Source organism: Nannospalax galili, unplaced genomic scaffold, assembly GCF_000622305.1.
Source record: "Nannospalax galili isolate Female #2095 unplaced genomic scaffold, S.galili_v1.0 scaffold650, whole genome shotgun sequence".
Taxonomy (NCBI): domain Eukaryota; kingdom Metazoa; phylum Chordata; class Mammalia; order Rodentia; family Spalacidae; genus Nannospalax; species Nannospalax galili.
The window spans coordinates 53,531-65,268 of record NW_008327297.1 but is presented as its reverse complement, the minus strand read 5'-3'; the positions used below and the strand labels follow the sequence as shown (position 1 = coordinate 65,268).

Sequence of the window (11,738 nt, the reverse complement as noted above, 5' to 3'; positions counted from 1 at the left end):
TTACACACTTCAGCTCTTTATATAGCGTTTCCAACCGCCCTCCCTCCAGCCAGGACCAATCAGGGCACACACGTGCAGTGGGCAGGCAGAGTGCAGCTCGTTAGCCACGTAGCAAGATCATCAGGCAGGCAGCACCTGTTCGGGCTCACCATGTTTCAGAGAGTTGGAGTAAACAAGCGGGATCATGAGCCTTGGCAATCAGCCAAGAGTTGAAGTAAACAGCACGAGGTTTGGCAGCCAGCCAGGGCGCCATCTTTGGCTGGCTCGGCCGTACTCGCTTCCCACATGTGACAAGTTATGAAACTCTGTAATACCCTCCATCTGTTGCAAAAAGAAGTTTCACTTAGGTAAAGTATACTTGTTTGTAAATAGAAGGATCAACACCTATCATACCGTAAGAAATTTCACTTTTCTAGCGGTATGACAGATAGTGTTTTCTCTAGGATCTATGATCTCTCTAATCATGTGTATTTGGCTGTGTTTACAGTGCTACCTATGAGTTTCCTCCCATTGATCATATACAAAGAACCCAAGAAAACAAAGAAACAAGAAAATAAACAATACAATTTAAAAAATGGGCTAAGGACCTGAAGAGAAACTTCTCAAACGAAGAAATAAGAATGGTTGAGAAACACCTTAAAATGTGTTCAACGCTCTTAATAATTTAGAGAAATTCATATCAAAACCACTGAAACATTCTCTATTATTCCAGTCTGACTGACTGAGATCGAAAGAACAAAAGACACCAAATGCTGGCAAGGATGTGGAGAACCAGCATTTACTGCTGGTGGGGAGGCAGACTCATGCAACTGCTGTGGAAAGCCGTGTGGAATTCGTAAAAGCTAAAAATGAATCTACCGTATCATCCGGTTATACCACTCCTTGGCATATACCCAAAAGATTCATCCTACTGTACAGATACCTGTACATCCATTTTGGTTGCTGTTCTTCACATAATAGCTAAGAAATGGAGCCAGCCTAAATGTCCCTCAACTGATAAATGGATAATGAAAATATGGTGATTTACACAATGGAGTTCTACTCAGTGGTAAGAAAAGACAAAATCCTGAACTTTGCAAGTTAATGGATGGAACTAGAAACTGTTATACTAAGTGAAGTAACACAGACTCAGAAAAGCGAGCAAGATGTGTTTCCCCCATTTTTGGATTTTAACACCAATCCCTTATACGTGAGTATATATCCTGATATAACATCAGGAGTCAGGAAAATGGAAAGGAAGCATGGAGGTAAAGGGAAAGAAAGAGACCAAAAGAGGAGGATAGTAGGAAGTAGATGTTACCAAAGGGGAAGTGGGGGGGGGATAGTGGTATTCAACTGGAAAGGGAAGAAGGAAGGACATACAAGGTGCCATAGGGGTAAAGGTGAAGAAGGAACTCAAGACAGGTGGTATAACAGGAGGGGAAAGTGGGGAAAATTGGGGTACTTAAACAGGGAACGAGGAGGGAGGTAAGGTAGGGAGAGTCAGTGGAGAGATTAAAAAAAAAAAGCTCGGGTAGCATAAAATGTATTAACTCAAAAACCTCCTGAAAAATACACATACAATATCTGAACATGAGTGTATACGCATACCTGAAGGCCATATAACAAGGATCACAGTGCCAGACTAGAGAAACTTCTTTTAAAGTTACTGGTCAAGGTAGTCCAAAAGACCCCAAAATAACATGGGCTATTGACACAGTCTTTGATTACCTCCCAGAACTTGAAGGTAAGACCCTATTGCTGAAGACGAGACATACTTCAGAGACAGGACTTTGAGCTAAGTATCTGGAACTGACCTGGAAGCCTCCTCCATGAAGAGTAGTTCTCATAGTTCTGGAGGATACTATGCAAGCTGATGAGGAAGAAAATCACTCAGTTGTCCAAAACAGCTGTAAAGCTGAATAACCGTAAAATGTGGTGCAACAAACTACCCCATGGTTAGATCTACTTTCAGCTTTTAGAGGAAGCTCCATACCGATTTCTGTAATGGATGCACTGATTTGCATGCCCACCAGTGTTGAATAAATGCCCCCCTTCCCCATATCCTTGATAGTGGTTTTCATCACTTGTGTCTTCAATCTAACATTCTGACTGGGGTAAGATGAAATTTCAAAGCAGTTTTAATATAAGTATTTCCTTGATTACTATAAATGTTGAACATTTTCAAAATGTTAGTCAACCATTTGTGTTTCATCACTTGAGAATTCTCTGTCTAGTTTGTTGCACCAATTTCTTAAGTTTTTATTTATTGTTTTTCGTTTTTATGTATGGCTGTTTTGCCTATGTGTATATGTTATGGATTTCTCAGGAATGAAACCTGGGTTCTCAGAAAAGCAACGAGTGCTCTAAAAAGCTGAACTATCTCTCTAGCCATCCTTGCCCCAATTTTTAATTGGTTACTAGTTTTTGTTGTCTGGTTTATTGAGTTCTTTGCATATTCTAGTTACTAACCCTCTGTCAGATGTACAGCTGGTAAAGATATTTTCCCATTCTGCGTGTTGCCTCTTCACTCACATAATGGTGTCCTCTGCTTTACAGAAGCTTTTTATGTTCATGAGTTTAGGGTTAGGTTGTTTTTCTATTGTTTGAGAATTTCATATATAAATACTATATTACCATCATAACCCCTCCCTCTTCCTTCTCCAACTCTTCCTATATCCCAAACCTCCCTATCTATCTATCTATGTATATATCTTTGTATCTATCTACCATCTCTCTCTCGGCCTCCTTTTAATTATTATTGTTATGTATGTGTGTCTTACATATTATATATATGTATATATGTACGATTTTTGTCACTGATACAAATAAATGTAAGACAATAAGGCTAATGCTTTACAATATGTTTATGTTTTAAGAAATTTTTAAGTCATGTGGTAGTAGACACCAAATGTAAGGCATACATTCTCTACTGTCTTGTTTTTAAAACTTAGAGAAACAGTTATTTAAATAATTCTGGAAGAGAGAGAGAGAGAGAGAGAGAGAGAGAGAGAGACTAGGCATCATTCTCACACCTATCATCTAAAAACGTGAGAGGCTGAGGCAGGAGAATAACTGTGAATTCAAGGCCAGGCTGGGTTACAGTGAGAGCCTGTATCAATAATGAGAAACAGAAAGAGAGAGAAAGAGAGAGAGTGAGAGAGAAAGAACGGCTATCTCACTTACATAGTTACATGTCACAATTGTTACTAAATTTCATAGTACCTTTTGTATGTTTCATCTTTTTATTAATCTAAAAGAATGTTCTACAATCAATGATAAGCCAAATAGAAGAGTCTACATATGAATTTTATGCTAAACAAAGGTAAGTGTCCTATCGCATGTCAGAATTCTCAGCTGTTCCATTGCTGTTAGTACCTTGAGTTAGAAGATAAAACAAACAATATTCAAGGTTTCTGAATATTCCTTAATATTACTCCAAAAGTATTTCTAAAATATAAGAAACACACATAGTTCCCTTCAGAAATAGGAGGTCTATGTATTTTGATATTATGACAAGTTCTTTCCTTATAAGACAACGTGTTTGTAAATATTGCTTTTACACTTGACCAAAACAGGTTAGGGAAAACAGCAGGGAACTGTAGATACAACTAAGGCTAAGATCATTATCCCTCACCCACCCAAGGCTCAGGGCCCATTGCAAGAGACCGGCAGAAAGACCGTAAGAGCCAGGAGTGGTAGATCATTGTAAGGAAACACAGTCTTCCAGGGCTCTGGGAACTTGCTCAAATGAACTTGTAACAACAGTGACAGCATATGCAAGATCCATTCCAACTAAATCAGAAAAAAAAAACCACAGCATAGAACTGGAGAAATGGACAGCAGGCCCCAACCCTAATCCAGGGGGTGAACTTTGCACCCAGACACATCTGGGTACAAAACCTTGACAGAATATGCCTTAACATATATGACAGAATGCAAGAAGTCCAGTGGAAGGGGGTGCTCTAGGAGATTTAAATGAGGAAGGGGACCTAAACTTGATTAATCTCTGTTATACGAAATGCACAAAAACTCAATAGAAAATATTTAAAAAGAAACATGCATTTTGATGAGATATTTCCCTTTGTAAATAGGTCTTTTTATTTCAATATCATGACATGCTATGCATCATTAGGTAGGAAGGTAAGACAAATATTACTTTTACATTTGACCTAAAAGGTTAGGGGAGAAGAGCAGGTAGAAGCAGAAACAGCTCAGGCTAAGATCATGGAGAACTGCACACCCATGAGCCTGTATGTTTTGAAGTGAGTGAGATCTAGAAGACGGGGGAGGAAGACAATGAAATCAGAGGATCATAAGAGGAGAGAAAAGACAGAATAAAGAAAAGTTTCGAGCTTATCAGTGATAGGAAGTCACTACATCAGTTAGCGTATGATACATAATAATCCCTAAGTTTCCCTTAAGTTTTCATTTACATAATAATTCTAAAGCATTCATATTTGAGCTGGAACTATGTTAAGATGGATGATATTTCTGGACATGGCTCAGTTCAGATCATCTCAACTGGGACTCACCAGAGCCCAAAAGCACTTTTTAGGTCCACTTGTGCTAAGTGCTAGCTGGATTGTCTTTGCTGTCCTCCATTAGCCTTTCTTCTTCACACAGACTATCTTAGGCTAACTTACACGGTGACTTCACCATTACAAGTATAGCAGGAACAAAGTCCTTCAAAATACGCAAATCTCATAAGTACTTCCACCAAAACTATTAGTCACATAATAGTCACATAATCTGCCCATATTCGAGGAGTGGGGAAATAAACTCCATAATTGAAAAATACAGACTATTCTGGTCATCTTTGCAATTTACTCTATTCACCCATACAACTTTAAGGGAATATCTCTGGAAGCATCTCTAGGGTAATTAAGAACTTGAGTACACAACACTCACTTAGCTAAAATAGTTCCTCTTCCACAAAGTATTCCCAGAGCCAATTTCATGTCTCTGTTCCTCAGGCTATAGATGAAGGGGTTCAGCATGGGTGTCACCTCTGTGTACATTATTGAAGCAATAATATTCTTAACTTGAGAATTATTTGAGGAAGGAAAAAAATAAATAATTGCAAGAGTCCCATAGTACAAAAATACAAGAAAAAGGTGAGATCCACAGGTGGACAGAACTTTGAAGATCTTCTTGGTGGAGGGGACCTTCAGGACAGTAAAACAAATGCAGATATAAGAGCCCAAAATAGCACCCAGTGCAAGGAGAGTCAACACTCCTCCCTCAGTGAAGATGACTATCTCATTGAGGTAGGTTTCTGAGCAGGACAACTTCAGGAGTTCACTGAGATCACAGAAAAAGTGGGGGATGATGTTGTCAGCACAGAAGGACAGGCGGGACAGGAGCAGGGTATGCAGCAGAGCATTCAAACAAGAGAAGAACCAACACGCAGCCACCAATAAGTCACACAGCTCCTCTCTCATGATGACCATGTAGTGCAATGGGTGGCAGATGGCCACATACCTGTCATATGCCATCACTCCAAGAAGGAAATTGTCAATAGCTGCAAAAAGTGAGAAAAAATACATTTGAGTGATGCACCCGTCATAAGGGATGGACAGGTGCTGAGTCTGCATGTTGCTGAGCATCTTTGGGATGGTGACGGATGATAAGGAGATGTCGGAGAAGGCCAGGTGGCACAGGAAGAAGTACATGGGGGTGTGGAGGCGAGAGTCCAGCCTGATGAGCAGGATGATGAGCAGGTTCCCCAGCACCGTGGTCAGGTACATGGCCAGGAACAGGGTGAAGAAGATGCCCTGCTGCTCTGGCTGGATGGGGAGCCCCAGGAGGATGAACTCAGACACACTGCTCTGGTTCCCCCTCTTCATGGTCCGCTTTCTGTTGGAAATGGAGAAGGAATGTCAGAGTCCTGAGACCCTCACCAGGTAGACATACATGCATGCATTTTTCCAGGGAAATATTTCAAAAATAAGACAAACTGCACAATTTGTAGTCTGAATCTCAGATTGGTCTCATACTAAACACAGAGGAGACATTTCCAGTGCTAGCAAGCTTGCCTTCAAGAAAGAATGCACACCTGTTCATTTATTTATAAGTGTTCTAAACAGTATTTTCAGTACTGGAAACATACAGATAATACCTTATGCCACTTTTGCTGTGTGCACGTAAGTTCCTTCGATAAAGCAATAATGATGTTATCTAGCCATGAGAATTTGGGGGAAATCTATGTTAATGCATGTAATAATCTTAGAGCATATCTGTACACGTGGTTATATTCACCCATGAAAGCTACTACCATAGGACAAGTTCAGAAGAATATCTAGTATCAAACTCCAGAAACTAGGAAGAACAGAAGAATGAGATGGGCATTACAGTAGACCCAGATACGACAAAAAAAATTAACTTCCTGGAATTTCACAGTCCCTGAGGATGTAGCAACTCAGAACTTGGACCATGGTGATCAGGATTAAATTCTGAACAACAGCAATGACATAGAAACTTATATGGTTTCATTCTACCAAACTCTATCCCCTCTGTCCACCAATCTCCCCTCACTCTTCCTACCCCCTTCTCTTTCTCTCTCTTCCTCTCTCCCTAACTCCTTCCTTCTTCCCTGATTTCTCTCCTCTCTCCACACTTCTCTCCCTCTATCCCAACACAAGCGTTCATTCACAGTAACAGATTTGAGAAAATTCCATGCCAGAACCCTAAGAACTTTATCCCGCTTCAGGATTTTGAGGGTCTATTCAATTTATAATACATTCATAATCATCTAATTACAACCAATATTGAAAATTTGATCATAACATTGATCATAACTGGTGTTGAATGAGCTTCTATTAGGACAAAGGCATTGATAATGTTATATTGCTAAACTTAGGCATCAGGAAACTAAATCTCAGGGTTGTTATGTAATTGAGCCTAATCATTAAAGTAATACCTGATGTTGTCACAATTCTAAGCTCTGTAAATATGATCAGAACCCTGATTTTCACTATTCCACTGGTCCTACACCTTCATTCATATGTTAGAAAATCCAGGATGGGTGTGGGGTTGCAAACCTGCAATCCAAACGCTTAAGGAAATCAAGGTAGAAGGATCCCGAGTTTGAGGCTGGCATCAACTACCTATAGAGTTCTGGGCCAGCCTAAGCGACATAAAGAGATATTACTTCAAAACTGAAAGAGAAAAGAGGGGGAGTGAAGAGGGGAGGGAGAGAGGAAGGAAGGAAACGAGGGAGGGAAAGAGGAGGGAAGTTAGTTCTCAGCTAAGTGTGAAACTATTTCAGGGTTTCAATGTTACACTACACCACTTGCTTGACTATCTGTTTTTACTAACAGATAAGATAATTCTGCAGTTTATTTACTATGTTCTCTCTTGTTTGGCTCTGAGATTGGAAAGTGAAGTTATATAATAACTATGTCTGGGCAGTGCCAGATATGAGACCTCCCTTAGAGTGACAAACATGCCATATAGCCCTCATCAAAGAAGCTTCTTTTTGCAACATATGATGGCTACTACAGAATTGCACATCTGGTCAGGCACAGAGAGCATACACATGGGAGATGCCCAGTACTAGGTGACACATCTGCAGCTGAATCTCTACAACTAAAGCTCATGGAACATATCAGAATAAGGGGTAGAGAGAAGGCTAATGAACCTCTCAACTCTCACCAGTGAGGCTTCAACATACATCAGAGTGCAGTGCACACAGAAGGCCACAACTGGCCAAGTTTTGGAGAATAAGAGACTGTAGAGTGTAGGATGAGACTCGTATATGGGACCTCATCCACTCATGGCTCAGGGACCACTGTGGAAGAGGGAGCAGAAAGATTGTAAGATCCAGGGCTGGTTCAGGAACACAGGAAGGTGGAGGCTTCCAGGGCACTGGAGGTGCTCATGTGAGCCTGTAGCAGCAGCGAGCATCAAGCTCAGGACCCATGTCAGCTCAATTAAACAGGGGCCAAAGGGGAGGTGAGAGATAGGTAGAAGGCCAGCACTAGTTTAAGAACTATCTGAGATGTATTGCTGCTGGGTAAGGAAGAGTATGACTTATATATGACCACTGCATGGGCTGACTAGACTCCAGTGGATGCATTTACACTGAAGGACATTTGGGTACAAACACCTGAATGAAAAGGACTCAGCATGTATGGCAGAGTGCATAGAGTTCGGTGAAGGGATAGGAGGAGGCCTGGATGGTGGAGGGGTTCTGGATTTGAGTGGGAAATGTTGTATGAAATTTTAAAGCTCAATAAAAAAGGAAAAAAGAAACAAAGGGAATAGGGACATACAGGTGGGTCTGAGAGGAGATGGTGGAATATGATCAGAATAATCATGTGAAATTCTCAAAGACCTTACAAACAGCTGATAAACACTGCCACACAACACACTACACATGAACATCACACCCAACCATCCACACAAAAAATATTTACTATATACCTACGGAGACATTCATCCAGCCACACGGTCAAACAAACCATTCAACCATCACAGAAATAGTCTATCAAGCAGAGATGATTTTCAGATCTCAATACTCAGCACCTGTATTTCTTATATAAAGAAGTGACTTTATAAGTCAATTCTGTATTAAATACACTATATTGATACAAAAAACACAATTCATACATGTTCTCACATAAATATACAAATCTAGTGCCAGGAAATGATTCTTCATCTTCTTCTGACCTGTGATGATCCTTGATAAGCTCAAATATCTTCTGTTCAAGACGATTTCCTGAGCCCTCACTTTCTGTTCGTAAAGAAGAGCATCCCGAAACAGGAAGAAACTCTCCTGCCAAAGGGTCTACTGGATGCTCCTGTCTGTTTTCAAGAAGCAGAAAAGTAGACAAGATGTTCATCTACCAACAAGATTAAAGCGCATGGAAAACAGCTCAGGCTTCAAGTGAGAAAATGAGCCAGCATGCACTAATTGTCCAATATTCTCTATTGCCCATGGGAAGGCATCTGGGAAGGGACTACATGGGCTGAGCCACAAGAGACAAGAAGTATGCTTGAGATCTCTGAGCTAACTTCCTAATATAAACTAGCTAAATCCTCTAGCTCAGTTTGTTTTAACCCTCCACAGGCAATCCCCACCCCCTGCCTTCTACTGGGTTCCTGATCTGCCTGACATAGGCTGGTTCTCCTGTGACCCTTGTAAATCAGATCCCACCCACAGGGTCTCTATTTGATTCCTCTACAGCCTGAACACATCCAATCTATCCACCCCCACTCTGTCCCCCTGCTTGCCTTGGGCCCAGGTCTGTCCAATTCCTCAGCCTCAGATATCTGGACTAGCTTACTAACCTAGTCTAGCTAAATCTTCTAGTGAAGTTTAAGAGCCTCCAGAGGCAGTCCCCACCCCCACCTTCCACTGGGCACCTGACCTTCCCAACATAGACTGGCCCACATACGACCCTAGTAAGATCCTGCCTACAACGTGTCTATTCATTTCCCCTACAACCTCCACACCTCCCATATGCCCACCCACATCCTGTACCCGTGCTACCTGTTGGCCCAGGCTCACATCAATTCCTACTACTCAGATCTCTGTACTAATCTACCTGACACAGATCATCCCTCCAACTCCTGTCAGGCCTGCCTACTACGATGACCCACCAACCACCCAGACCAACCTAATACCCTGCAAGAACCTGAAACACACACCAACTAATTCATCACACCTGAGCAAAAAGCAACCAAGCTACATAAACACTGTAAACAGAACCAAAATTCAACTAAACAAAGGCAGAATAGAATTTTCTACCAGACACACAACCAAAATAAAAAAATCCAAATGCCCAAACAGCAGCCCCAAAACATAAATAATATAAAAAACCAAGAGAATATGACCCCAACAAAACCCAGTACTCCTACAGAAGTGTACTGCAATAAGAATCACTCTGATGAATTTTACGACACAGAATTTAAAACAACAATCATGAACATGATCAAAGAACTTAAAGAAAACAGACAAACAATTCAAGGAACTCAAAGAGGATACGTATAAACTTGTGATGGAAACTCAAGAAAATACAAATATGCAGGTGAATGAAATAACAAAAAAACAATTCAGGACTTGGAAAGTGAATTCACAAAAGAGATAGAAACATAGAATAAAACCCAAACTGAAATGAACATGGAATTAAAATTTTCAATAAGTCAATTGGAAACAACAGGAGAAGGTCCCACAAGTAGAATGAATGAAATAGAAAACAGAACATCAAGATTGGACAACAAATTCTACCAAAAAACTTTTTGAAATAATCCCAGGCATTCTATCAGACCACAACACAATAAAGCTTCAAATCAACAGCAAAAGAAGCCATAGTAACTACGTGAAATCATGGAAATTAATCAACACACTCCTGATAATCAATGAGTCAAAGAAGAAATTAGGAAAGAAATAAAAGTATTCCTGGAACTAAACAAAAAGGATAATGCGACACAACAAAACCTCTGGGACACCCTAAAGCAGTCTTAAAAGGAAAGTTTATAACTCAACCACCAAACTCAAATACTGATAAGGATAATGCTAAATTTCAAAAGTTTTCTAGTAAAAAATCATCAGTAATCTGAAAAATAATACAAGCAAGCAGATGAATTCAATTTAAGCCCTACAGAGGAAAGGTATCAAAACAGAGGGAAAAGATAGAAAACGAATGAGAAAACCAGTAATATGGATAAAAAGCCATCAATGTGGAAGAAAATCTCAGCAAAGATATTAAAATCATTTTTAAAAATACAAATGTTGGACATTAAAAACTGAAAAATTGGTGATGGTGCACTCCTTGAATCCCAGCAGTCAGGAGGCAAAAGCAAGTGAATCTCTGGGTTTTTTGTTTTGGTTTGTTTTGATTTTTTATTTTCTTATTAAGCTTTTTTAATTTCATATATTTCACACTCAAATCCAGACCTCCCTCCCCCATCTGTGCCTCCCCCATTCCCCCTCTGAACCCTATGCGTTCAGCCACACATGCTAAGTCCTCTTCATTCAGGTGTTTGTACCCAAATGTCCTTCAGTGTAAATGCTTCCAGTGAATGTCTGTTTGATCGAGGCCAGCCTGGTCTACATAGTGCACTCCAAGGAAGCAGGGGATACAGGGAGACCCAGTCTCAGGAAAAGAAAGAAGAAAAATAAAGAAAAAAATATAGTGATTGCTTTTGGATTACCAATATAATTCAAATAACAATAAACAAAATAATAAACATCATGACGCCAATGTCCAAGACCTCTTGGATATAACCAAGAGGTCAAACCTAAAAATTCATAGGATACCAGGAGCTGAGGAACAGCGCTAAAGGCATATAGAGATCTGCTCAATGGAAATTCTCCCGAATCTAGAGGAAGAAAGAGACATTCAAATACAAGAGGAATTTGAACCCCAAACATGCATGGCTTCACTTCTTTTGGGAATTGAGGCCATTAATATTCTGAGTTATCATCTCACATATGGTATGCTATCAACAAATAGCCTAAAGAAAGTTGTTGGCCAGGGTGTGAAAATGGAATTATTATTCACTGTTGGTGGGAAACTAGAGTGGTAGGTCCATGTAGAAGGGTATGGAGATTTCTACAGAAATTAAAGATAGACTTCACACACGATCCGGCAATCCTTCTCTGGGTCAATACCCAAAAGAAATGAAACCACTTCTTCATAAAGGTACATGAACTTCTATGTTCATAACAGCCAAGATAGAAGTCAATCAAAGCATCCATTATTTGATCATTATAAAAATTGCCATAAACACATAGATATATATCATTTAAA

The 11,738-nt window shown here is 40.1% G+C and overlaps 1 protein-coding gene across 1 annotated transcript; it reads right to left on the bottom strand.

The window, feature by feature from the left end:
- Nucleotides 1-4,886: 4,886 nt before the first annotated feature.
- Nucleotides 4,887-5,828, bottom strand: LOC103746109 (olfactory receptor 1J4-like). The gene has a single exon (XM_008848541.1). It carries the CDS (start codon nucleotides 5,826-5,828, stop codon nucleotides 4,887-4,889), a length of 942 nt encoding a protein of 313 aa, XP_008846763.1.
- Nucleotides 5,829-11,738: the final 5,910 nt, after the last annotated feature.